Genomic DNA, 26,085 nt, shown 5'->3' with positions numbered 1-26,085 from the left:
ACCCATCGTCAGCAGTTAGGAAACTCCTTAGGCATGACTTTTTGCCCTCTTCTCTAACCACTTTGGTATTTGAAGAAATCTTTCCTGCTCCCTGCCCCAGGTGGATCTTGCTTTCTTGCGCAGGCATTTTTGCCACCTTTCTCAGAAATGAAGTCTGTTCTCTTTTAAGTTTCTATTGCAAAAAGAATAAACTGCTCTTATCCTTGTTATTTTAAGAAAGGTCAGGGCTCTACTCCTATTCCTTCTAGCGTACGGTATGAAAGTTTCTCTTGTGGGTTTAGCAGAGAGGACAGTGGCCAACCAAAGCCAACTTTCCACCATCGTCTGCAGATGAGCCAGACACGTGCCAGTTAGTTGCTCTATAACCGTTTATTGTTGCCCGCTTAGTAGAGGTGCTGCAGCTTCCCCAGGGTGCTCTTGGTATATAACACACGCATGTTCTGCCAGTTCTTCAGCAAGAACACCAGGAAGTTGATGGCCAGGTGAATGTTATAGCCCATCCTCGGTCATCTTCACAAGCCAGGCAGAGCACAGGGACAGCAAGGTCACTCATTCAATATTAGCAGTAGATTTTGCAAGGGATGCTGAATTAGGCATGTGAAAAAACTATGGCACCTCAGGGCACAAGCAGCTACCAGGAAAACCCCCAGGGTGATGCAGCTTTGCCAGATTTCAGGGGAGAACTCACCAGTGGGTTTAAAACGTCCCCAGTTCTTTAACCTGCAAACCGTACTGTAGCAATTCTGAACTGTTGAAGCTTTACAGAGAATGGATCCAGTAATGCAACATATATTCAGTGAGGCATTTTAAAAACCTCCATCCCTTGCCTTATCAGACCTTTCAGTTCATGTCACTGTGTAGCTCATGCCAGCTGGCTTCAATACATTCAACAACTGGCTTGCAGTTGACCAATGCAGGCTGATCAGGAATAGTGCTCTTTAGGCAGACTCGCTCTGAATCAAGCCTGACTTAGCAAAGCCCCCAAACATATCCCTAATGCCTTGGAGAATGATTGACAGTAAAGCTTGGATGAGTGGCGCACCAGACTGATCAAGAACAAATCTCTGAATCGGGGTTGCTTTGACCTAATAAGTAATCCAACACCTCTTTCACCATGTCTGAAACCACAGGTGCAGTGCTGCATTCATCTGTGTGGTGCAAACCTCTTCTAACGTCTCACTGAAAGCTGGCCATATTCCTGCAAGGTCAGTACCTTTTACTATGCAAGATGCCCTCGGCTCCCACTGACATCAATAAGCCTCGATGGCACCCAGCCCATTGCAATATAGGTCTCTTCCCCAAATCATGTGTTTGATGTCTTTCAAAAAACTTTCCTTCTCCCTTTGGGGTAACAAAAGAATGCTCTGGACTATTCCTTAAATACACAGCAAGTGATTCATTAGATGAATATTACTGGCAGTCCTTGGAGGAAGAAGCTGGACACCTGCAGTCTAGCCCTGATGTACATAGCCAAGTGACTGGCACACTGCCACCAGGCCACTGGCTGCTGGGTTTCAGGTTCCTGCATTTACCTTCATGGGAAATTTGATGGTAGATCTCACCTTGGCCACCAGGGTCTCGTTGTGCATGAGGAGAAAGGGAAACTGGCCCGCTTTGTTTAGACCCGGACCCAGGATACGAGGAATCTGCCTGATGAGGGACTCCGAGGCTAGGAAGGCATCGTACTTCTTAGCTGTGGAAGAGAGAAGACAGGATACTGCACCGATGCGAGGGATAAACTGCAGGCCCGAGGGATGTCTGGAATTTGTGAACTTTTGTAAGAACAGGCAGTTTACAGCAAAGGCTCCTCATTCATTGATTCTTTGGAAATCCTAGTGCTAGGTCTGAAGTTCAGCCAGATCTGAACTAGGGCTTTTGCAATATAATGTCTGTTAAAGGACACCAGTAAGTGTTCCCTGGCCAAGACCCAGCTTCTACTGTTTATTTATTTTGTTCAGAGAAATGGTATGAGCTGTACTGGCAAAAATAGGCTTCTGCTGGGAGAAGCCATATTGATGTAGTTATATAGCAGCAAAATTTCCTAGGGTGTCCTGCACAGACCAGACCTTTGAGACCCCCATTATAGCTTGGAGAAAGCCAGGCCTATTGCGAGAGAAAGCCACTCCTGGATTTAAAATTGGAGATCCTTTCCTTTCCCTTCTCCCTCAGTACACCAGCATAATTGTGATGCAGGCAGGACAAGGAGGTGGGGGGGGGGGGGGGGTAAGAGCCTTTGTCCATTGTCAAGTACAAAACAAATTACATCGGGATTGGGAAGGACTGTACTTTGTGTGCCAGCCCTTATTTGTCACAGACCTTGGGTACATGGCCATTTCAGCCACGGGTACAAACTGTAGCATGGACACTTTGTCCTGCTGCAGCTGTAATGCCCACAAGCCTAGCAGAGACCAAGCCAGACCCAACGGTATGCAATGGAGCAAAATCAGCTTGCTAAGAGCAAGCACTAGCAAACTAACTGTGCTACCCAGCACTGACCAAGCAGAAATTCAAATGTATTATTACAGTCTGGCCTGTCAGAAAAAGTGGCTCACCTGCACTTTCTCCTTGACTAAATTCCTCCTCGAGCGTTACTCGGCCAGTGGCACCGCACGCTCGCTCCCTGAGCAGCAGCAGGAGGTGCGGCAGACGTACCCGAGGGGAAGTCGAGGCGGAAAGGCCACGCTCCTTTCCTACATCCAGCTAGAAACCAGCAGCCTGCCTCTAGGACCTGCAAGCCGGTCCGACCGCAGCCCAGACAGCGACAGCCGTCGAGCTGCACTCATTGCATTTAACCACGGTTGTTTTCAAGAACCCGGCCTCGCCTCCGGCTAAAAGCTTTGAAGCTCGCTGCCTGCTGAGGCTGCGGGTTCGAGTCCTGCTGCGGGGCCGTGTCCGACGTGCACCCCGATGGAGGATGGGGAAGGAGGCTGTCGTGGCAACGCCAGCTCGTGGCCAGGCCACTCGCCCCGCTGGTTGTTCTTGTCGAGCGTCCGCAGGGCCTCGATGTCCACGTGCAGGAGGTCCACGGCTGTGGCCTCATCGCGGTGCTGCCGGTCCCCTGGCGCGCACGCCAAGACCTTGACCCTGCAAAGGGAGGCAGCACGGCTGGCGCGACACGCCTCGATGGGAGACCGTGACCACGACACCTGGCCACGGCTGCCGGCACGTGCCCCGGCTCTGAGGTGTCTGCCCGCACCTCCCCTCACGGCGAGGGCCCCAGGGTGGGGGTCCGTGCAGCCGGGGCCGACCCGCCCGGGCACCCCTAGGGCCCGACTCGACGGTGCAGGAGCAGCGCTCGTCCTTCGGCGGGTCGTAGCTCTTCAGGCTGATCTGCGCCAACCTGCGGGCAGGGCCGGGGGTCGGGGCAGCCCTGCTCTGGCCCTTCCTCGCGCCGCCCCACAGCGCCCCCGTCCCCGCCGCGCCCAGGAACGCTTTGTGTCAGGTGTGGGGTGATGCTGTGGAGTGGGGCAGGGCAGGGCAGGGCCTGGCTCTGCCGCTTCGCACGTGTCAGTATTAGCAGTAGACACGTGCCAAGTGCCTGGGCCCCTCCCCTGGGCTCAGCCGGGCGCGGGGCAGGAGCCCGAGAGGGGGCGCCCGGCTGTGACACGGGCACAACCCCTGCGGGCAGAGGCTTCAGCGGCGCCGGCGCGCATGCGCGGCCGTTCTGCACGCGGAGGCGTGGAGCGGTCTCCCCCATCCGGGCCTCAGCGCGACACTTCCGGGGGCGGAGCCGGGCGGGCCCCGGAACCTGGATGGGCGCGCGCGGCCGGCCGCAGCCCCCGGGCCTGGGCCGGGCCATGCAGGTTGCGGGGCCGGGCGGGGATTCGGCGGCGGGGCGCGGTGCATGGCGGGCAGGCGGCGGACTCGGCCCGCTTGGGCTCCTTCAGGTCGGTGCCGGCGGCGGCGCGGCCGGGGGAAGGGGGGGCCAGGGGCAGGGGGCGCTCCCTCGCTGTGCGGCCCCGAGCGGGGTCCCGGCCCGGGAGCGGAAAGCAGAGCGGCAGATCGGGTAGAGGGGAGGGTGATGGGGGGAATAGAAAGCAGAGCAGCAGGTCGGGCAGGGGGGAGTGGAAAGCAGAGCAGCAGATCAGACAGGGGGCATATGTTGGGGAATGGGCAGCAGATCAGGCAGGGAGCAGAAAGCAGAGTAACAGAAATGTGGGGAGTTAGGTAGCGGATCTGGCAGGGAGCCACGGCTGGGAAGCAGAAAGCAGAGCAAGTGATGGGGTGGGGAGCAGAAAGCAGAGCTGCAGGTCAGGCGGGGCGCACGGGATGTGGAGCAGAAAGCAGAGCAGCTAACGAGACGGGGAGCAGAGAGCAGACCGGGCAGAGGACGGGAGCCGCCCTCGGGACGGTCGCAGGCCTGCCACTAAGGTCGGCCCCCGGTTTAGACGGTGAGAGGTGCTGGATGGCCGAAAACCCTGTTTAATATGACCCGCGCCCCGGCATTGCCCGTCTTGGCCCCGCTCCAGAGTTTGTTCAGTGCTGCTTTGGAAAACTAAACGTCTCGCAGCCTTTTCCCAACCAGCTGGATTTAACGAGCCGTCATGGTTGCCTGTGCGACTGCGTTCCCGCACAGAGAGGGCTGCCCTTTGAGGGTGGCACGAAGTAATTGGGGGGTGGGTATTTGCATACTAATATTAAAGTGGTTACAGCTGTTAGGGCGACTGTTTAATTGCACAGGAGCATCTCTGGGCAGGATCAAGACCTTGCTGCAGTTCAGCCATCGCAGACGACATGAGACCTGCCCCTAGAGCAGGGGCGGGTAATTATTTTGGGAGGAGGGCCGCTTACTGGGTTTTGGGAAGCCATTGAGGGCAGCCAGGGGCAGATAAATATTAATTTTCTAAATTTTTTAGGGGCCCCGCGGGCCGGGTAGAATGGGCTGGCGGGCCGCATCTGGCCCCCGGGCCGCATCTGGCCCCCGGGCCGCATTTTGCCCACCCCTGCCCTAGAGCCTTCCGGGGTCCTGTTACAGGCATGGAGAAGGTGTTGGGTAAACGCAGAAGTAGTAGAGGCAGCGTGAGCAAGTGGGCCGAGTACTGGCCTGTGTTGTGGGGGAGAAACGGTCTGTTCCTTGCTCTAACGCTGATCTGCTTGTTGAACTTGGGCACGTCTGTAAAATGGCGATAATGAAACTGGCTTAACTGGAAATGTTTTGAAATCTGATGAGCAGGCAAGGTAACGGGACTAGTCGAATATCCCAACAGCTGCTACGGCTAGGACCTGGGTGGCGCTGTCACTGTTATAGTTCAGGAAAGGGGTGTTTTCAGTGAGTGAGTGTGGCAGACAATGCCACGCTAACCTTGAACTTGACTCTTCCACCAGCGTCCACGTGCAGAACAGCTGCACACGCACATTGGCGCTGCTGAAGCCACCACTCTGCCTCTGCCCTCAGTGGTTTTGCCAGGCGCTCAGGCACTCCAAGTGCGAAGCTGGAGCTGCTGCAGCAGAGCCCGATCGGGGCATCCTTGCACACGGGCAGCTGCCTCTGCCGCCTCCTTCCTTGCCCCCAAGAGATCTGATACCACAGAAAGGCAGGGAGTGGGGACTGGTAAAACGGCACAGATTCAAACATGAAAATTAAATTTGGACTTAATGTCTGATGATGCTTCCTGCAAATTGCTGAGCCCACCGTAGAGACAGTAGCTTGGATACTGCAATATTGGAGCAATGGGCTGTTTGCAGCAATGCATGGTGACATGAATAAGCATACTACTGTCCCCAGAGCTGCTGGTCTGAGCAGCAAAGTTTTGATTTTTCTAGGACATGAGTATATACTATAGGATATACTGTAGAATACGTATATACTATACAATACGTATACTATATGGCTATACTATATGATAGAAGCTATAGGCGACTTGACAAAAAGGAGAATTGATCAGCCCTTCTGATCCTGACCCCCGCCCCGAAAAAAAAAACTTTTTAGAAAGAAAGAAACTAGTAAATCTCTGATTTTAAAATAACTTATTGATGGCACATGTGACTGACATCTCATATTACAATGCTGTTGCAAGGGGAGTGGATGGCTTAGGGAGCTGGTCATGGGATACAGAAGTCTTTCTCCTCTACGTTCAAATCCAGCCCAAGTTGTTTGTGACTCCCACAGTTGTTGCTGTTCCATAATTTTATGTGCAGTGACTTTGGGTTTTACTTCATTTCCAAGTCAATGTGCTCACTTCTGTCACAATTATACAGGACCTAATGATATTTCACCTCTGTGGCAGTGGTGCCAGGAGAAACACTGGCAACTGTGCAGACAGCAGAAACGGACCTTCCCTTACGTTCCTGTAAGGAAGTACTCTGGAGTAGCTCCCTGAGCAGTGCTCTTATTGTGGGCTGAGAGTGCTTTCTTCCAGTTTAGCTTAAATCCACTCTCAGGCAGGTTAAGCTAAACCAAAATCAGCCATTCTGATTCTGGAATACGTGTGCCCACGTGGGAAGATGTTTTGGAAGAATTTTATACCACAATTTTCTGTTCCGGTTAATTTCCCCATAAAGACAAACCCTCAACGTTGATCCCTTCAGGCCAAGATCAGGGAATGTTGACAGAGGAGTCTCGCTCTGCTGCTGTTTATACCCTGCCTATTCTGTAGGTGAAGAGAGGAAACCACCAGTCTCCTCCTCTGCTTGTAATAGATTCACTTAAAAGAAAGATCCTGAAGGATCTGCTTTTCAATAGAAGCAAAAAGCCGGTTCCTGGGAAAGGTGCGAGTTGGAATGTGAATGTAAAGAAAGGATGAAGATGTGTACATACCTCCTTGATAAAGGATTTCTGTTACGTCCCAACGTATAGCAAAGTACACTTCCATTTGGTTGATTTGTGCCTTAAGACCTAAGGAGACCCTTGGTAAGAACTACATGAGATTGTTAAATAAATGGTCATTGCACCTGAAAAGAAAATGAGACTCTGTCAGCACACTTGGCAATGAAGTTTTATTCCATTTTATGGTCATAGCATCCCACTGTGACCCCCATGCTGCCAATTCACAGGCCGGATATTGAAAGGATCGTGAGTGTGTTTGTTCTTATGAACTGCTTGCAGACATTAAAAAAAGAAGTGCTTTACTGGAAGCAGCAGCTTGTTACTGAGACCCAGCTCTGCAGCATCTGTATAGATTGGGTGCTTCAGCAGGGCTTTCTGGCACCTTTATTTAAAGCCTATTCAGTCTATACAGACGTCGGGCAAGCTGGGTCAGCTAACACATTGCCTCTTCTGTGCTAAAAAGAACGTGCTTGGGGGACAATCTAATTTGAAATGTTCTTTTCATCTAAGGTTTGTAACAAGGCAGAAATCTCTTCGCCTCTTCCAGAAAGCCGCTTTGTAGGAGAGTGTTGATTAAAGTGAGGTTCATGTCTGAGGAGCACTCATCGTGGCATTATGGAGAGCTTGGGCCTGCAAGCAGTGACCCTCACTGATGGGACAACAGCCTATATTCAGCAGGCCATCAAAGGTATGGGCTGCTGGGGCGGCAGGGCCTGCCTTTTGACTGGGTGTGTGATGCTGCAAAAAATTAGATGGGATGAAGTCGTCCGTGTAGCATGTTACCTGCTACTTGCCTTGTAGACTTGCTGGGGGTCAGGACCTTGTGTTTATCTGGTAGGTTCTTTAACTCAACCTTAGGGAAAATAACACGCACAAGAGCAAATGCACACAAAGGGTAGGATTTACCCAGCAGTGGTAAGCATTTGCCTATTATATGGGCTGCAAATCCTCACTCACCCAAAACTTCCACTGAACTCAAATTGGGAGTTGCATGTCTGAGGAGCATAGAGTAAACTTAGCACTAACACCTTTCTTACTCAAGTAATGAGCTAAGTGTCAGGGAAGGAGTATTAAGTCAAAGGCAGTCCCCATCATTTATTTTAATCAGTTACTGGCTTGAGACTTAGCAATGAGACTACAGCATTTTTGCTCTGTTTCCTCCTCATTGGTTAAAAAATTGGTGAAAGAACCTGTAGCCTATAAAAAAAAAAAGTTATGATTAAGATTCCTTGCTGTATTTCTTTTGTACAGGCAACCTTTGAGGGGTGGAGGGTGGGGGGCGTTATCTTCTCTCTGGCATTTATAAAAATACCCGTTACTGTGTAGGACTCGTTATTATGTAGGTCTGTATTTCAGATCACCCACTACTCTTTGTGATACTGGCCCATACAACTGTTTTGCTGAGAAGACAGGGCAAGAGGTTATGAAGGAGGGACAGGACCCTCCCATGGGCAGGGAGGTTTATTAGTACTGCTATCAGTGATGATAATTTTCTTTTTAAACTCTTGCAGAAGAGAAGTTAATTGAAGGGCAAGTGATCGAGCTTGAGGATGGGACCACAGCTTATATCCATCAAGTGACAGTCCAGAAAGGTGAGGGCAGTTTGAATGAATTCAGGAAGCATTTGGAATATCTCCTTGTTTTGTTAGAAGGCCATTGCTGATGTGACTCAAGACTCATCTCCCCTGAGCTCCCCCTGGAAGAGGTCCCTTCCAGCCCTATACTTCTGTGAATGTGTGTGTGTGAAGTCCACCAGGGCGGACTGAATGCAAGTGTAAAACCTTTGACTTACTGTGAAATTTGCAGTAAACTGACAAGCGGCCAAATGTACTGTTGATGTAAGCAGCAACAGGGGAAGAGAGTGGAGGATTTAAGAGAGTGGAGGATTTGGCCCCTGTAGTCCAGTGTTTGTCATTTCACAAATCTAAAAATAAGTTCAACAAACTCTGTTGTTTTTTGTGTAAGCTTGTCAAGTATGTGTGTTTGATGGGCAGCATCCAGGCGTGGTCTTTTTCAGCTGGGAAGAACCTGAAGCAACTCTTTCTTTACAGTTAAGGAGAGACTCTGGATTAGTTTCCAAAGGGGAGTTTTAGAAGCCACATCTCTCTCAGACTGGCTAGATCTCTCTGGTTTCCTATCAGACTTGAAATGAGATGGAACTAACTTAGATGAGAGGTTATGGGAATTAGTTTCCTGTGGCTGGGCAGCGGGGGATAATCATCTTGTGCCAGCTATGATGAGGTGTTGTGAAGGGATAACCGGCAGTCTGCTGCTCCTTTCACCCTGCTATTGTCCCCCACAAGTTTCCTGTGAGTGACCTTTGCACCCTCTACTATTTCAGGGACTGTTCACGACCCCAGCCCAAGCCTTTCCTTCATGGCCCACTTCTCCCCACGCCAGGGACACCTGGAGAAGAGAAGTCCGAGAGGGGATTTAATAGCAACCTTCACCTACCTTCAACTTGAACAGTGGGCTCAAGTTGCAGCAGAGGAAGTTTAGGTTAGATATTGGGGAAAAACTTTCTCACTAGGAAGGTAGTAAAGCACTGAAACAGGCTTCACAGAGAGGTTGTGGCATTTCTATCCTTGGAGGTTTTTAACACCTGGCTAGACAAAGCCTTGGCTGGGATGAGATACATAGGTGGCAGAAGGTCTGGGCTAATGGGGCTTAGCCCCCCACAAAACACAGGCAGCATGGGCGTGGGTTCTGAGCGGCTGCAGGGGACCGGGGAGAGGGTTGAGCACAGACAGAGTCTCAGCCTGGCCTGGCCATGCGTGGAGCAGCACCCAGCAAGTAAATTTGTAGACACGAAGGGGTGGGGGGCAGATTGAGGCCCCTGTGGGGAGGAGGTTAATGGGGCCCTGGGCTGGGTCATGGGAATGCTCGCTGCCTGGACGGTTCATCCAGGGACATGGTGGGGGCCTCCTGCAGCTGCTGCACGCACCCCCAGGGCCCTATTCACCCCTGCCCCACTGCCTCACTGCAGAGGCCTTGATCTGCGCCCCCCCCCCCCCACCCCCCCCATGACAGGCTTACTTGCTGATGGAGGGTGGTGCATGCACACGGGTGCACTGAGTCCCCCCAGATCATATTTTCTTCCTCCACCTATGATGAGATAGTTGAGGATGGTCCTGCTTTGTGCAGAGGATTGGATTAGATGACCTCCTGAGTTCCTTTCCAACCCTAATTTTCTATGATTCTCTTTCCCTGCCATGCTATAGTCCTACATTATCTCTCTCCATGTCCAGAGCCCTGTAGAAAACCCCATAGCTCCTGTTCCTATATTCCTTCTTTTCCACGCTTGGGGTTTGGTTGTCTTGTCCTCTTCCTCCACATATACCACAGGGCCCTATTTTTCCCTTAGGCAGAGGACTTCATGTTCATTCCCATTCCCCCATGCCTTCCTTTCTCTCCATACCAGGGTTCTGTGTTTGCCTCATTCCTCCCTCCCCTTATCAGCATTATTGCTTCTTGTCTGGATTATCAGATCAACTAGGAAGCCAGATAAGTCTTGTTATGCTGGAAAATCTTAATTGAGCTATCAGAGGGAATGGCCAAGTTTCCATGTGTTCTCAAATGTCCCCTTTTCTGGGTTTTTGCTTTCTCAACCCACGGGGTTCTACTCACCGGTACGTAGAGCATTTTGGGAAAAGTTAAACTTGATCAAATTAAGTGTCCAAAAGGTAAGTTGTGTTATCTCCAAAGAAACATTGCTGAGTTGAGTGGAAGGTCTTTCAAGCTCAGCAGTTAGTTAACTGTGGCGGCGCTAAGCTACATAGATAACCAGCGAATACTGGGTACTGTGGCAGGCTTTGAAAACCAGCAGGACACTTCTGAACTGAGCCCTTCTGAGCAGTTACTGTGTATGGGGAGCTGAGCAGACTGACTCTCAGAGCTTGCAGTGAAATTCCTCGCCCCAGCCTGTGCTTTGTGTGTTTGGTGTTCTGTTCTTCCCCCAGAGTCTGTAGCTTTCGAAGATGGGCAGCCAGTTGTGTTGGAGGATGGCAGCATGGCGTATATACATACTGCCCCTAAAGGTAATCTGAATTCTTCTGTCTTCCCCCAGTGTCTGACATCTGAGATGTTAAAATGTTACAGGTTTCTAAGACTGTCTGCCACTTGGATGGTAGGAACTGGGCAGAACACATAAGTGCCATCTTCAGAAAGACACTGATATAGCTGGGGTATCAATTATTGTTCAAAGAGAGAGGAAGTAGCTCTCCAGGGCAGTGTTCAGCTGCTTTACCCATGAGATTGCTCCATGTAGAGGCTGTATGATTAGGCATCCAGACACAAGGGCCAAATGCTGTCCCACGGGCACTCTGAAGTTTGGCATTGAGCTTTTTAATCTGATAACCTTCTTTTAATGCAGCTCTTCTTTATGTAATTCCCTGTTTTTTTCTTTCAAAAGCAAGTTAAAAAAGAGATCCTCCATTATATGGTGTGAAGGTGCCATCATATGGGTCATCTGTGGTCTGGAATCTTTGGGTCTACTGCACAGACTTCCCTCATTTAGGCTAACAGAGTTGCTGATGATAGTATAGTTTGTCACTCTCTTTGTGGGTCCATACTAGATATGAGAAACAAACCTTTCCAGTGGGTTTTGCAGACAGTTGCTGGGGCAGAGGAACGGTGAGGCAAATCATGTGGTCTGTTCCAAAGTGGGGGATGATGATGTGGGTATAGGTCTTTTCTCCCCATTCTGGCTAAGCACAGTTCTTTCTGATCCCTTCCCTCCAACTTTCCAAGTCCTAGTCCTGGCTCTCATCCCTTCCAGTCCATCTTCCTTACCTAGACAGTTCCAGCCTTCACTTCTTGCCCTTCTCAGCCCCGGGGGAATGGGATTAATACTTCTAGTTTAAAAGTGGGATCTGTTAGTAAAGGGGGTTTGATTTCTGAACTTACACTGCCTTGCCCCTGAAGCTTTAGTCCTCCCTCTGTTACCAACTCTAAATGATCAAAAGCTAGACAAGCAGCAGTCAGCACACAGCTGCTTTACTACTGTTTGATCTGTGTGGTCCCTTTCAGAGGGTTATGACCCCAGCACCTTGGAAGCGGTTCAGCTGGAAGACGGCTCCACTGCCTACATCCATCGTCCTGTGATTATGCCAGCTGGCAGCACCATCCTGGCAGTGCAGGCGCAAACAGAGGTGGGAGAGTTGGCCGGGGAGGAGGAAGATGATGCCTTTGACGCTGACACCATTAACGCGCTCAAGCAGTACGCCAGCAAGGTGAGGATGCCAGCACAGCTGATTAGCTAGCAGGCAGGATATGACCTGTAGACCAAATCAGGACTGCCCACATCCTGTATTATGGCCTAGCTTTCTCCCCACCTCCCGCACAGTGAGGCACAATGAGCTCTGTACAGCTAGGCTAGTCTCTTGTTGCTTTCATGCCTCGCTGGATGTGATTTAATTTGATGCATCTAAATTTCCCTTAAAGTTTCAGCCAGATTTAGTGTTTTCATCTTCCTTCCTGCAGATGTGATGTGGTCATGTGCTATTAAATGCTACCTTGTTCCACTCTGGAGGGGGTCATCTTGCAGTAGTGGATGAAGGATGTAGTTTATGGAGCATATTGTGATTCCAGAGCAGAGTAAGATCCTGCTGTAGATGGCTTTTAGGCTACATTATTTTCTGATCAGCTGCCTCTTTCACAAACAGCTTAGCTCACAGAAGCTCCATGTCCCAGCCTTTATAGTGAAATGCTGCACTGATACCCTGGCACTAAGGTCGTAGCTTATTTTTCCTCTCACCAAGACAGCGCAGTCTGTCTTGTTTAATATCATCAGTCAGCTTCAAGGGAATATCATACAGCCCACAAGTCCGCAAAGTCAGAAATTCTGTGGTGGGGTGAGCAGAAGTGGGGCTAACACCCTGTGGGTGCCAGAGCTGCAGGGGTTGGTCCCATCATCACTTGCCCCACCTCTGGAGGTGCATCATCTGGCCCATGGGGCTGAATGTTTTTCAGCCTGGTCTAAGCAATAAGGAATCCTAATCTTTCCTGGTAGAAATAATTAGTGATGTGACACACTTCTCTCCACTAAGGATTGTTGGTTTGTAATACTCCCGGTGAGAAGGAAGGAAGACGTTTCTTGTCAGCAGTGGCTTTCAGTCATGACCCTAACATTTATCATATATTCAGGCCCCAACAGCTGCTTTGCCTAACTGGTTGTGCGTATTACTGCTCCTAGCTTACAGTGCTTCCTCTTATTGTGAGCAGCCTCCATTTGAAGCGGTGGGTGTTGGGATCTGTCGTCTTCCTGAAGTTCACATTCAAAATAATGATGTGGGTAGCAGTAGCAAGTTCCCTTCATGCTTGGCCCTCATGCTTCCTGGAACATTTCAAAGTAACAGCATCTGGACCAAGTTGCAACCCTTCCTACTGTGACAAGACCAAAAGCAGCATTGAACCCACTGTGCAGTGCTGGGATAAGTGTGTCATTGCTTAGGCCTCAATCACCTGTTCTGTGCTGCACAAGTAGGTACAAGGACATGCAAAGTTTCTTTGCTTGCAGGTCTCTGAAGTGGACGAGGGAGTTGCTAGCATCTGCCACTTGAAGCCACAGGAGCCGAACAGTGCCCCTTCTCAGGTTTGGACTTTGCAGTTGGACGTTTCCTTGGCTCATTTGAGGCTGAGCTCTATCCCATCACCTCTCCAGTTCTGGTCACAACCTGCGAGAGGGACCCTGTGTGTGCCAGGTTTGATTTAGCCACCCAAAATGACTATTTTGGTCAATTCCACATCCTTCTAGAACTGCCTTCTGCTTCCGTCTACCTGTTTCCAGTACATGGCTATTTTGTATCATGCAACTCTTAAGCTTGCAGATTCATCCTGCAGGTATATTAGCCCAGACTCATAGTCTCTTTGTCTTCCCTGGCAAAACTAATGATATTAATTTCCCCTTCCAAAAAATGACATGCATTGGGAAAACAGGCTTGGAGAATTTTGCCAGGCTGAAATGTAGGGTGGTCAGCATGACTTTCTCATGCAGCTCATGGCATGGTACTTAATAATGCAAGTAAAATTTAGCCTTTCCATAACACTTTGGATGGATTTTCAAAGCCCTTTTCAACCTGATAGTGAAGTCTTGCAACACCTGTGTAAGGTGGATAAGTATATCTACCTAGTTTATGATGAGTGGACTGGAGCCCAGAGAAATGAAATGATCTGTGCACAGTGAGCTGGGATCTAGAACCTGGAAACCTGGCTCCAGATTGCCCTGATCTAAGCGCTGGCTTGCACTGTGTGTGTGCAGATCCATCTGGACTCAGCAAAGACCACTGTGGTTGCTGTTTTGGTTTAGCTTTCTTGTGTCTTGTGGCAGGATCTGCAGGAAGAGGAAGTGCGCAGCAATGGGAAGGGGCAGCAGGTTGGCGACAGAGCCTTTCGCTGTGGGTACAAAGGCTGTGGCCGTCTCTATACCACAGCCCACCATTTAAAGGTATGCCAGCTAAAAATAAAACCAAGCTTTCATCCTGCACCCTACCCCATCCTAGATTGATGGCTCAGAGTGCTGCCCTATGGGATACACAGACTTGACCCCAAGAGAAAAGAGGCCAGAATTCAGCCTTCAAGGATTTGGAGTAAGACAGGTGCCTTGAGGAGAGAGGTTGAACTCACTGGGACCCAGAAGGGGTGTGGAGGAAGAGAGACAGTCAGCCCATCCCTCTTTGAGCTGTGGCAGGCTGCCAAGCTGCATTGCTTCCAAAGCAGAGCTGAGCAGCACCAGTGTCTGCTCTAGCTGTAAGACAGATCTGCTTCCTTGTCACACACACTAAACACTTTTTTTCCTGCTGCTAGCAAGTATCTTCACGTAGAACAGGGGAGCTAGATGGGGCTTTATCCAGACGAGAATAAAAGATTGTATTTTAAAAATGTAGGAGCTGATTTGTTGTGTTTTTACCATGTGTTCATTGGCCTCTTGCCAAAAGTTGTCCCAGCCAGCCAACAATGTAAAATCTTGGCCCTGTTAGTGTCAGGGTTTTAACACGTGTTGGCAAATCCATTTTCAAATTATACCTTTTATTGAAGTCCAAATGTGTCCCAACAAGCCTAGTAGCTAGCAGGGGGAAGGGGGGTGGGGGCATGGAAAAAGCTCTTGCATTTGCTTGGTGCAAGGACAGACATGGCAGCTTGGGCTTAGGGTGGCAGAAGGGGTCCCAACATGCTCCCTGCCTTATCCCCCTTTTCAGTGCCCCCTTCAGCCCACTTAAATCATGACTTTGCATTAGATATCTGTCCTTTCTCTCCAGGTGCACGAGCGAGCCCACACGGGTGACCGGCCGTACAGGTGTGATTTTCCCAGCTGCGGGAAAGCATTTGCCACAGGTAAGAGTTGTCAATCCCTCATCGGGGGGCTCTCACATGGAGGGGTTTGATTGTGTGTTTCCACCAGGGAAAACAGGAGCTTTGTTTTTAAAGCCTTGTCAGAAAGGCCCTGCGTGTAGTTAGCGACTCCATTTACTGTGTTAAGATGAAAAATTAACTGGACCTTGCTCAGGCTTGAACCTGGACTTTCAGGCAGGCCAGGAGGACCATTTCTTGCAGTTTCCAGGCCTCGGAGAAAGACCGACTACGATCCATAGACAGACGAATTCTCTCTGTGCTGTCATGTTATCTGCAGCTGATTGCAGCACTAACTCCGTGCGACCTCTTTCCCCCTCAGGGTACGGGCTGAAGAGCCATGTGAGAACGCACACAGGTGAGAAGCCTTACAAGTGTCCAGAAGACACATGCAGCAAAGCTTTCAAAACCTCTGGGGACCTGCAGAAACACACCCGGACACACACAGGTGGGCAGCATCACTGTAGGGCAAGAGAACTGAGCTCCCCACCAAGATGAGCACAGCAGCAGGTGCTCTCCACTGCCCTCTGATTTGCACCTCTGTGTGCTCACACCCTGGCTGAAGCTCCTGTGTCCTTAGTATCTCAGTGCAAGTCTGCCCTGGTCTCATCTTCAGACATAATGAGGAAGAAGCAATAGCCACCTCAGCCATTCCCTCTGATGCATGTTAACAAGCAGGGCAGGCAAAAGAGCTTGGGTCTTAGTCCCTTTCCAGCAGAACGTGGTTGCAATTGGCAGCCTTGTCAGAGGCTGCGTTGGCCCTGGGGAAGTGTCCAAGGCAGGCACCAAGCAGTGGCATGCGTTTCCAGTCCCTTGCATCTGCCTGTTTGCTGGGTGCAGTTCAAGCCTGATTGTTGAGGTGCCTAAAGGGCGTGGGATGGAGGGACTCTTCATTGTAGCAGACAGGGTAAGGAGGTCTGAATCTGTTTCAGCTTCCGTGGTGTCAAGGTCATAGGATCATGGGAAAGTAGAGCAGGGAGGGACCTCACAGGGTCACCTTGTCCAGCCCCTGCTCAAGGCAGGATCATTCCTGACTAAACTGTCCTGGCCAAATATCTCTCCAACTGGCTCTTGAAAATTTCCAGGGATGTAGATTCTCCCACTTCTCCAGGAAGCCCGTTCCAGTGCTCACCTACCCTCCAAGGCAGAAAGTTCCTCCACATCTCCAACCTAAATTTCCTCTGCTACAGCCTGAGGCCACTACCTCTAGTCCTGTCCCCTACTTAGGTGTCCTCCTTGCCTCCCAGAAACCTCATGGTGCCTTTCTTGGTGTTGGTACAGGCGAGCGCCCCTTCAAATGCCCCTTCGAAGGCTGTGGTCGCTCCTTCACCACCTCCAACATTCGGAAGGTCCATGTCCGGACACACACGGGGGAGCGCCCGTACCTGTGTCCCGAGCCTAGCTGTGGAAGAGGGTTCACCAGTGCCACCAACTACAAGAATCATATGAGGATCCACACAGGTAAGGGCGGCAGAGGAAACAGCCCTCCATTCCCTTATAAAATAGCTAAAACCCTCCAAGAAGGCAGCAGACACTCAGCAGACCTTCCGGGAGAATGTGGCCTTTGCTCTGATCCTGTCACTCAGCAGGTCTCATGTTTTCCACAATACAAACCTCGTGCCTTTTTCAGGAAAAAGCTATGCACGTGCACTTTATATGGAGGAACCCAAGCATTTTGTAACCCTGCCAGTCCCCCAATATGCTTGTAACCACCCTGCTAAGCTTAACTCTAAGAGAGCTGTGCATGATGGGAGAATCTCTGGGCAGCATTTTCCAGGCAGACGGATTTGGTCTGAACACAGGAAGGTAGTCTCCTGGAGTCTGTTTCTGGCTCTGCCACTGACTCTGGGTGGCCTTGATCACATCTCACCTCCTTATGCCTCATGGCCCCGTTGGTATGGTCAGGATGAGGCTGATGCAGCTCAGGCAAAACTTAAGTGCTGCGGCACCTCCTCATTGCGTGTCTGCCCTCTCTGCCCCCAGGAGAGAAGCCATACATGTGCACGGTGCCAGGCTGCGGGAAGCGCTTCACAGAGTACTCCAGCCTGTACAAGCATCACGTGGTGCACACACACTGCAAGCCCTACACCTGCAATAGCTGCGGGAAGACCTACCGCCAGACCTCCACGCTGGCCATGCACAAGCGTAACACCCATGGCGAGCTGGAGGCCACTGAGGAGAGCGAGCAGGCCCTCTACGAGCAGCAGCAGCTGGAAGGTGAGTGACCCCTTCCCTGTTAATCACTGTGGGCTCAGGTTAAATAGTATAGCAAATTAATGGCTCTGGAGATGAGCCTGCAGTTGTCACTCAGACACAGCTTTGAGCCTACCTCTCCCACTTGTAGACCTGACTGTTGCCACAGAGAGAGGATGAATCCTGCAGGCTGGGTTTGCTGACTCCTCTTCAAACCTAGCTCTGGCCACCAAGAAAAACTCCCCAGCCCCACCTCCCAGCCCAGTGTCCTGCCATTGTTATTACAGTCCCATGCTCCTGTTTGCTGCATTGCCCCATCCCTTCAATAACGGATGTCATAGAGACAGTACCACATCTGGTGCCACATTACCAAGCATGGCCGCATCACTGACGCTTCCCTTCCCTTCTGCCCAAGCTGCCGAGAAGGGCCCCCCACCAAAACGCCGACATATTGCTTTCCTGTCAGAGGAAGAGGAGGAAGAAGAGGAAGAGGAGGATAGTACGCCTACCCCAGTGTCACTCATCACCCAAGATGGGACACAGCAGGTACAGAGACTAGGACTATCCAGCGGCTGGAGTGTGGTGACTAATGTTGGTCCTACCTCAGCCAGTCGTACGCATTCATCGTCCTCTGGTGCAAATATTCTGGCTTTTCTTATCCCATTAAATAGAGAAGGTTGGGTCCTTGGTTTGGGATGTCCAGTGGGTGCTGGGCTTCATCTTAGCTTTCATCTTGGGGCTCTCTTCTGCTGAGAGAAGAAGCTGTATGGACAGCAGTTGGTGTAGCCATCAGTCAGGGACAGAAGCAGAGCAGCTACACCTACAGCCTCAAGACAAAGGGACACTACAGCTAGACAAGGCTTTACTTGTGCTCTGAGCACGCGTCCCTTGGGAACTAAAGAGCCTCACATTTGCCATAGCCCGTTGGGCAGTCATCAGATGGCAGCACCTTTCAGTTTCTGCTGAGGTCGGCTGGATTTGGTCGTTATTTTTTTGTAGTATGTAAATGACAACCCAACAGCCAGTCACCACTTCCACCTGCTGTGCTTGTGAAGCAACCAGCTGCGGCAGGGCCTGCAAACTGAATGTAAAAGCCATTTCTGCAGCACAAGGTTAAGGAAGCAATGGTTTCTCAGTTCCTTTGTTACTAGGGTGCCACAAAAATGAAATGAGCTGCCCTCACGAACAGGGTAGGAGACATGCAGAGAGGGAGGGGTTTGTGGTCAGGTGGTTTCAGCTGGAGGCTACAGGGAGGACTCCTGGGTTGCATTCCCAGATGTAGGATCGACTCTGCCTTTGGTCTTATGCAAGTTGCTTCACCTCTCGATGTCTTGGATGTGTGGCTGTAAAATGAGTAATGAGATTTCTCGACTTGCTGGGAGCTGTGCTGCTAAAATGAGGAATTGCATGCACAGAAGGCAGTAGAGAAAAGGTGCTGGCAATGCCAGTAAGTGGAAGAATGTCTGGGTCTGGCTTCTCAGTCCTCACTCCAGAAGCCCTTTTGTTCTCCCTCTTGGGTGTCAGTCTCACCCCACGGACCTATCGGAGGCTGACCTTCTGTTTCGCCCTCCCAGGTCAGTCTGTCCCATGAGGACCTACAGGTGCTGGGCAGCGCGATCAGCATGGTGACACAGGGCGGGACCATCACCGTGCCACAGGGAGACCTTGCGGCTTCCGGCACACATACTGTGACTGTGGTCAGCGCGGACGGCACCGAGGCGCAGCCGGTAGGAGCAGGAGTGGAGCCTTCCCGATTCCTCACTTGGAATACTCTGCCTGGGGCACTTTGCTTGTAAATGGATTTATTTTTGCCTTGTATCTTCCAGATTACAATAGTCGCCCCCGGGGCTGTCCTGTCTGAAGAGTCGACTATAGCTTCTCTCCATCATCAGCAGGTGGCATTGCTAGCGACTGCCAATGGCACTCATATTGCAGTGCAGGTACTGTCTCAGAACCAGGCCAGGCCTGAGCCCTGTTCTCTGTTCACCTGACTCTACCCAGATCCCCCTTCCATTCTCTTTACTGCACCTTTGCTTGGTGGCTGTGCTGCATGGATTACTCATGGCAAGCTTGAGAGCATGCAGCACACCATAACTGCTCTCCTGCACCCTTCTCCTTACCCCAGCACCTGTGTTCCTCTCTGCTGTGCTTCCCCAGCACTCATGTTCCTCTTTCAACCACTTTTGCTTCCCTTTCTGCCCCAGCCACTCATGGATTGTTTAGGAGAATGAAGTTGTGTGTGTCTTTCCTCCCCTCTGTAGCTGGAAGAGCAGCAAAGCCTGGAGGAGGCCATCAGCATGGCAACAGCAGCAATGCAACAGGAGACTGTGACACTGAGCACAGCTGTGTCTGAGAATGGGTGCTGAGGCGGCACTGATGTATGCATAGGCAGGCTCGTGCTGAGCCAGGGCAGCCAGTGACTGGACTCTTGTTTTCGGGTGGGGATTTCCCTGCCAGTTGCCACGCAGAAGACAAACCGCAGTGTGCAAATACAAGGAGGGGTCCGTGCTGTCTGTTACCTGCACCTGGCCGGGTTACCTGGCAGGCCGTGAGAGCACATGCAAGAGAGGTCTGGGCTGCCTAGGGATCCTTTTTAAAGGGCTTGCCCATGATTTTCTAGGACATCTTTCTAAGAAGCCCCAAAACTGTCCTGGGATCCAAGCTGTAGCTCGAGGATGAACCTGCTCACTCTCTATGGAGAAGGACCTTCCCCAGGCCTGAAGAGGAGGAAACTCATATCCCTTTCTTAACTCATTTGTGGCCAGGATTTCCAAATTGTGCTGATCTTCTGCCCTGCGCATGGAGCCGCAGAGATCCCAGCAGCAAGGGCCAAGGGGAGGTAGCCAGTGGTTCAGAGAGGTGGCTCCTGCAGTCTTACCCCAAAGCCTGTAGGAATGGGCGCATGGTCTGAGCACCCCCACCCCCTTCCCCTCCTGGGAAATTCCTGCACAAGTGGCAAGTAGGCAGCATCTGCACCCAAGCAATAAAGCACCATCAAAGCACCCCAGACTGTCCCAGTCCCAGTGTTTTGAGCAGTGATTTCCCCACCCCCCCACGCTGGAAGTCAGAGTCTGTCCCCAGCATGCAGAGGCAGGACCCCATCAACTTGGCTGCCACAGCCCTGCCCCCAGATCACCCATTTTGACTGAATGGCCAAGTTACAGATTCTGCTGCTGTGGAGCAGGCCCAAGCACTCCCTCTGCTTGAGCACACCAACACTTCTGTGGGACTGAGCTGGGCTGAGTTGGTACATAATGACTTGGAATGAAACAGATTAAAGTTTTTATATCCTTTCCACGCTCACTTGTCCCGTCCCTGGAGCCCGCAGGAGTGGGCTCGATGCCTATTTAATAGAGCTCCTAAACATCCATCCTTCTCTTCCTTCCCCGGCATTAGAGGTCTCCAGACCGCTGAGGCACTGCCCAGTGCGCCAGGGCCTCAGCACTAGGGGATGTGGATGCGGGTGGGTGCACGCAGCTGGACAGCCCTGCCCAAGCATCCCATGAGCTACCCAGTGTGCTCTTAGCATCTAGGTCCAGGCAGGTCTAGTAGGAGACGGGCAAGGTCTCTCTCTAGGGCATTGAACCTCATTTTCTGTCCCCACTTTTGGACTGAAACTGTTACAGCTGTTCTCTTCCCCCTGCCGCCTCCATAACAGGAATGTATGGTTCCCTGCTCTGATGATACCCTGCCTTGTACCCATTCATTTGTTTTCTGTCTCCTGCAGCTGGCACGGTCCTGGTCATTGTAGTTCCTCACTGATCCTAGTCTATCCTTCACAATGCATTGTGAGGTAGAGCTGGATTTTCCAGCTGGAGGGAACTGAGCCTTAAGAGGAGATAAAGTGACTTAGCCAAGATGGTCAGGAAGCCACACCAAGGTGGTGATTATTAATAGCAGTGAGCAGGAGGGGTGTGGACACAAGGCAAGTGTTGCTGGCTTCTAAACCTTCCCCGTGGGCCTTCCAAAGAATGGAAACCACGAGTCCTAGGCCAGTCCCACGACTGTCCATCAAGCCAGAACTCTTAGAGCTCTCCCAGTCCTGGTTTTAGGAGGTCATCATTGTCACTGGTCTGTCTTGGAGAGTTTGGTTGTCGCACAGTGTCAGCAGCCCCGTGCTGTCTTTATCCAACTAGCATGGATAACAGTAGCAGTGAAAACATGGGTTCGAACATGTGCTAGCTGCCAGAGTCCACACAGAGCCTCTAGTCTAGGTGACCCCAGCTGGAGGTATGCTGGCATGTAATGTACTACAATTGCTCCTTCCTTTCCTCCGCTGTATGCACAGCCCCCTGAATGATTGCAAGTCTCAGTTTGAAGCTGCAAAAGGAAAAGGTTTCTTCAATAAAGGACGCGCTTGCAGTCCCCAAAAGTGCCAGTAGCTGCCTGCAAGTCGGACAGCGGCCCCACAACCCTTTCTACCACCACTGTGAGCTGGGGGGAGAAGGCCGAGTGCCAAGGGTAAGGTGGCCTGCATGACACTGGCCTGTGCTCTTGCTGGAATGAAGTGTCCTGTGCATTTAAGACCTGAGAACAGGGAGCCCCTCCAACTACCCAGGGAGGAACAGTGGGGATTTCTTCTTGTGTTTTGGATACAAGGCTTGCAAGAAAACCCCCAATCTCTCGGCTGGGGGCAGCGGGGAATTTGGTTTCCAGAGGGTTGTGACACCTTGACAGCTGCCTTGTGAGTCACAGTTTCGTGCCACTTTCAAAAGGAGCCCGAGCCTCCATTTCGCAGACCTTTGGCACGTGTTTCCCCTTCACGGGTGCACCGAGGCTACCCGCCTTGCAGAGATTAGGAGCAGAGCGATATGTCGCAGTTTTAGGAGCACGGGGTATCGGTGAGGCCTGCTCTGGGCCCCTTTCCAGCATCAAACAGGCGAGAGAGTTCAGAGACTTGCCGAGCTGGGAGCAGGGAATGGCTTGCACGGTGCCTTGAGCATGTGCAGAGGGAACAGTAGGTGCTCTTCACTTCCAAATCCTGGGTGCTCAGCTCTTGCATGCCTTCAGCCTGGGAGAGGGGGAGCTCAGAGGAGGGGGTGGCTGCAGGGGCAAACCTGGCAGGAGGAATGCCCTGTGAGTGCAAGATGAGTGGGCCTCAGGGTGCCGGTCTCTGGGTGGCACTGCGGGACCTGTGTCTTCGAGGCAGGTGGCGCTCCTGCTCCTCTCCCTATGCCTCGCCGAGGTCTGTTGAAGCGAGGGAGTCTGTTTCCTGAAACCGGATCCTCGCCGTTGACAGAGCAGCCTCTGTCATCAGTGCCTCTAGCCATGGACCTGCGAGCAGAGCTTTTAAAATCCATCTGGTACGCCTTCACCGCCCTGGACGTGGAGAAGAGTGGCAAAGTGTCCAAGTCGCAGCTGAAAGTGAGTACCACTTGCGACGGGAAAGCAGAAGGGCCGGGGTTTGGGGGGTGGTTCGGCTCTGAAGCGCTCTCCAACCGCCCCCCGGGTCGCACAGATGCGTGGCGAGGCGTGAAGCGGGACTCGATGCTGCTTTGCAGCTGCCTGGGGCTCAATGCCGCGAACAAGTGGCTGCACCCTCCTGCGCAGTTAGCAGCATCCTGGTGCATTCGTGTTCTCTGGCTTTGCTTCGTGTTCCTCAAGGAAGGAGGGGGGAAAGCAGTGGGGACTTACCCAAAAAGTGTGGCTTGAAAGGAATTATTTTTTTGGGTGGGAATCTAATGTTTTAGATGTTTTGCCGTTCCCCCCTCCCCCCCAGGTAAAAACCCAATCTCCATTTTTTTTTTCTTTCTCTATTTAACACGCGCAGCACCCATCTCCTTCCTGTTGCGTGTCGGCCCCTTGGTTGAGAGGAAGAGCGTTTTAAAAAATGCATCTCCTGCATGGTTTGGCCAAAAAGAATGCCTTTTTTTGAATGCTGATCAGAACCTAGCAGCTTTGCAGAAGTATAAAATATGAGCCTTAGTGTTCTGCACCTCTTTTTTCTTTTTTTCAAAGTAAACTGTTTCTTCCACCCTGTGATATTAAGTAACAGCCAAAAAGGTTTCCCTTTGCTCCGACAAGCCTGGCAGGTTTTTCCATCCTCCGGTTTGGCTTCAAAAGTAGCAGCCGGTGATGCTTTGGTCGCTGGAATTTGAGTCGGAAGAACTTGTTTGCTCAGAAGAGATTCAGCCTTGGGTGTAAACACAGCGTAAAATGTTGCCGCAGAAGCCCTGCTGGTGTGTGTGACAAATTGTGAAATGGAGCAATTCATTTCTGTGAAGACACAAACCTTAGATGGCCTCTGCAGAAGACAGAAGTCTGTTAGTCGCGGAGATGCCATCCTGCCCCACCTTCTGCCTGGCCTCAGATTAAGACAGACTTTAGATGGTCTCCTTACATGATTACTTCTCCGTGTTAGGGCTGATTCGTCCATCAGCAGAATAGCAGGGAAAATATCTCCGTTCTTCTAGGCCGTGTTTTGCTGACCTTAATAGTTTGGCTTGCATAAGGGGCTGAGGGAGGAATGCAGGGCTGAGCTCTTTGTGCCGTGCTGCTGTCTCAGCAGAGGACTCGTCTAGGGTGGTCAATGTGCTTCTAAGAAACCTGTAGCTGCCGCTGTCTAGGTGCGAATCCCACCGCCGCGTGCACCCAGCGAATTGATGGAAAAACTAGTTGCTCTGAAATGTCTCTGAGGAAGTGGTGGCCGAGCTAAGTTGCCCTGTCCACTAGCTCTCCGAGGGTGCTGCAATGGGGAGGCAAGGCGAAGAGCAAAGCAAGCCATGATGGCAGATGGAAATGCAGCCCTCACCTGATGGAGGCAGGAGGGCTGGGCAAGCTTGTTGGCCCAGCATTTGGTAAGATGGGACCCAGCTGGGCACGTAGACACGCAAAGCAATGTTCAACAATTAGCCCCTTTCCAGGGCGAGGGCTGTAAAACTGGCACTGCGTTCCCTGATGGACCTGCTCCTTGTGCCTGTTAGAGACCGACCTGTCCTCTCGGGCACTGTGGAGCACTTCATTATTCTTCTTTGCCATGAGGGCCCAGTTGCTCCTGCCTGGCTTGGACTGTATCTGGCCGGATGCATCCTCTGCAGGATTAATTTAGGGCTGGATTTACGAAGGTGTCTGGGTGCCTACCCTGATGAGGTTGGCAAACAAGTCTGAGCAGGTTTCCCCTCCCATTGACCATCCATAGGAGCAGCCATCAAACTTCCCTGAGCAAGCATGGCTCTCGGTTGAGTTAGGGACCTACTCCGATGGCTGTTGAGGGGAGTTAGGCACCTACTCCAAGAACCGTGCACCTAACCTTACTTCTAAAAATGCCGCCAGGCATCTCTCTCTATCCCTGCTCAGTTTGACCCCGAATTCAATGTGCAGGGGGAGATCTTGCTGCACAGTCTCACTCTGGAGGCCTTGGTGTCGCTTGAGGTTGGATTTGGTTCTAGGTTCTTTAGGGCGGCTGCCGAGGCTTCAGGCTGAAACCCCCAGAAAGCGTGCACAGGGCTGGAAGGCAGGGTTCGGGGTGGGCAGGGGAAGACAGCCCCGGTTTTTGTCAGCTTGGCAGTTGATCTGCACTAGATCCCCAAGAGGGCTCGGTATGACGTTGCTTCTTAGCGCTCCCACCCCAACCCTCCACCTCTCAAACCACTATTTCCACTGCTTCGGTAAGAAGGGGGAGGGGACGTTTGCTCCTCGTACGTCCCGCACTGGGCATGCTCTGTCCTGTGTTGAAGACGGCTATGCACATGAGTTCCACGGTGGGGTCTCACCCGAACCCTAGGCAGGGCAAGATATGATCACCAGCCCCCTCTGGTACAAAGGATTGCTTGTCACGCACTGCACAGGCCTCTGTCCCATGCAAGCCCACCTGCTGCTGTAGGGTAAGCATGTCAGAAACGGCGAGACCGTGAAGCTCAGGGTTGGAGATCTCAACACGTCATTGCAAGCTTCCTGTGCTGTTGTCTTACGACTGTTAGTCAGCTCTTGCAGCCTGGCATGTTGCTACAGGAAGGGTCTCGAACAAAGGAAGGCAAGCATCTGCTGTCAAGCAGCACCGACAGCTACTGCAACCACTCGTGTACCTGGCTCAGCCTGGCAGGCCCACAGATATTGTGGGTCTTGGGGGCTGAACTCTTTTTAAACTGATTGGACATGTATATTTAGTAGTGGCTGTGTTGCTTTCCTTCCTACCAGTGTGTGGCAGCAAGGATGTGGGAAGCCATCAAGTTACTGATGATAGTCGTCCAGGAAGGAGAGACAGGCTCATGGGCACAACCTGCGAGTCAGGAGCGCTGGGGGCAGCTCGCTGGCACAGACGTGGCATGATCCCGTCCGTACGTCGTTACTGTTGCTGTGCCTCCGTTCCCATCTCTAGGAAGGTGGGAGCATTATCTCCTGTCCCCCCAGGGTGCTGAGGTGCCATTCCTGTTTGCTCAGAGCCCTTGGTGGCACAGGTGAGATAGGCCACGTGAACAGCAAAGCATGGGAGTATTATACGTTCTGCTTGCCCTCGTGCTTGCTCTTCTGCTAAGCTTTTCTTAACCTCCTGCAGCCGGTGGCCAGGGAAGAGACCAAAAGAGACGCTTTTTACTGGGGAATTAAAGGGTTTATGTTGGGAAAGGGCTTCTGGTTATTACTAAACCCTTTGTGAGCACAGGGAAAGATCAGGAAAAGGGCAAAGGTAGCCCTGGTATAGGGGATGGCTGGGATCAGAGAGACCCAGGGAGGGTAAATGCTTAATTACTTTCCCTACTGGAGACCGTAAGGGCCTGGTTTTGAGGGGCTGGGCCCCTGCAGCCCCTGTGACACTGTTGGGACTTCTGGGTTCTCCGCACTTC

The 26,085-nt window shown here is 51.6% G+C and overlaps 2 protein-coding genes and 1 long non-coding RNA gene across 7 annotated transcripts in view; 2 read left to right on the top strand and 1 right to left on the bottom strand.

The window, feature by feature from the left end:
* Positions 1-354: 354 nt before the first annotated feature.
* Positions 355-3,685, bottom strand: LOC132244717 (uncharacterized). The gene is made up of 2 exons (XR_009456455.1): positions 2,553-3,685; positions 355-1,693 (listed from the first exon to the last, which is right to left on the bottom strand). It is a non-coding gene; the product is annotated as an uncharacterized LOC132244717 (long non-coding RNA).
* A 99-nt stretch (positions 3,686-3,784) lies between these two features.
* ZNF76 (zinc finger protein 76) lies at positions 3,785-20,598 on the top strand. Of its 5 annotated transcripts, none has more exons than XM_059717029.1 (15): positions 3,785-3,803; positions 7,314-7,454; positions 8,278-8,358; positions 10,726-10,803; positions 11,795-11,997; positions 13,284-13,358; positions 14,094-14,210; positions 15,022-15,097; positions 15,435-15,560; positions 16,394-16,573; positions 17,096-17,329; positions 17,721-17,851; positions 18,880-19,032; positions 19,132-19,245; positions 19,567-20,598. In XM_059717029.1, exons 2-15 carry the CDS (start codon positions 7,382-7,384, stop codon positions 19,669-19,671), a joined length of 1,746 nt encoding a protein of 581 aa, XP_059573012.1. In that variant the 5' UTR covers positions 3,785-3,803; positions 7,314-7,381; the 3' UTR covers positions 19,672-20,598. The 5 variants fall into 5 exon arrangements, with proteins under 5 accessions (XP_059573012.1, XP_014453777.1, XP_014453778.1 ...); XM_014598291.3 differs by lacking the exon at positions 3,785-3,803 and adding an exon at positions 3,807-3,887 and having other exon boundaries at positions 7,277-7,454; XM_014598292.3 differs by lacking the exon at positions 3,785-3,803 and adding an exon at positions 3,814-3,887.
* A 1,801-nt stretch (positions 20,599-22,399) lies between these two features.
* Positions 22,400-26,085, top strand: part of DEF6 (DEF6 guanine nucleotide exchange factor) — a 32,517-nt gene continuing 28,831 nt past the window's right edge. Inside the window, exon 1 of the mRNA XM_059717028.1 lies at positions 22,400-22,669. Within this exon, the coding sequence (XP_059573011.1) occupies positions 22,478-22,669 (192 nt within the window). The 5' untranslated portion in view covers positions 22,400-22,477. The remainder of the gene's footprint in view (positions 22,670-26,085) is intronic.

Source organism: Alligator mississippiensis, chromosome 14, assembly GCF_030867095.1.
Source record: "Alligator mississippiensis isolate rAllMis1 chromosome 14, rAllMis1, whole genome shotgun sequence".
Lineage (NCBI taxonomy): Eukaryota > Metazoa > Chordata > Crocodylia > Alligatoridae > Alligator > Alligator mississippiensis.
Note: the sequence above shows the minus strand (reverse complement) of the source record. Positions and strands in the feature narration are given on the sequence as shown.

Bases quoted from the DNA above. Each gene is read 5' to 3' on its own strand.
- ZNF76 (XM_059717029.1), top strand. From the start codon at position 7,382: ATGGAGAGCTTGGGCCTGCAAGCAGTGACCCTCACTGATGGGACAACA. The intron at 15,098-15,434 runs GTAAGAGTTGTC...TTTCCCCCTCAG, and splicing joins CGGGAAAGCATTTGCCACAG to GGTACGGGCTGAAGAGCCAT. The intron at 16,574-17,095 runs GTAAGGGCGGCA...CTCTGCCCCCAG, and splicing joins TCATATGAGGATCCACACAG to GAGAGAAGCCATACATGTGC.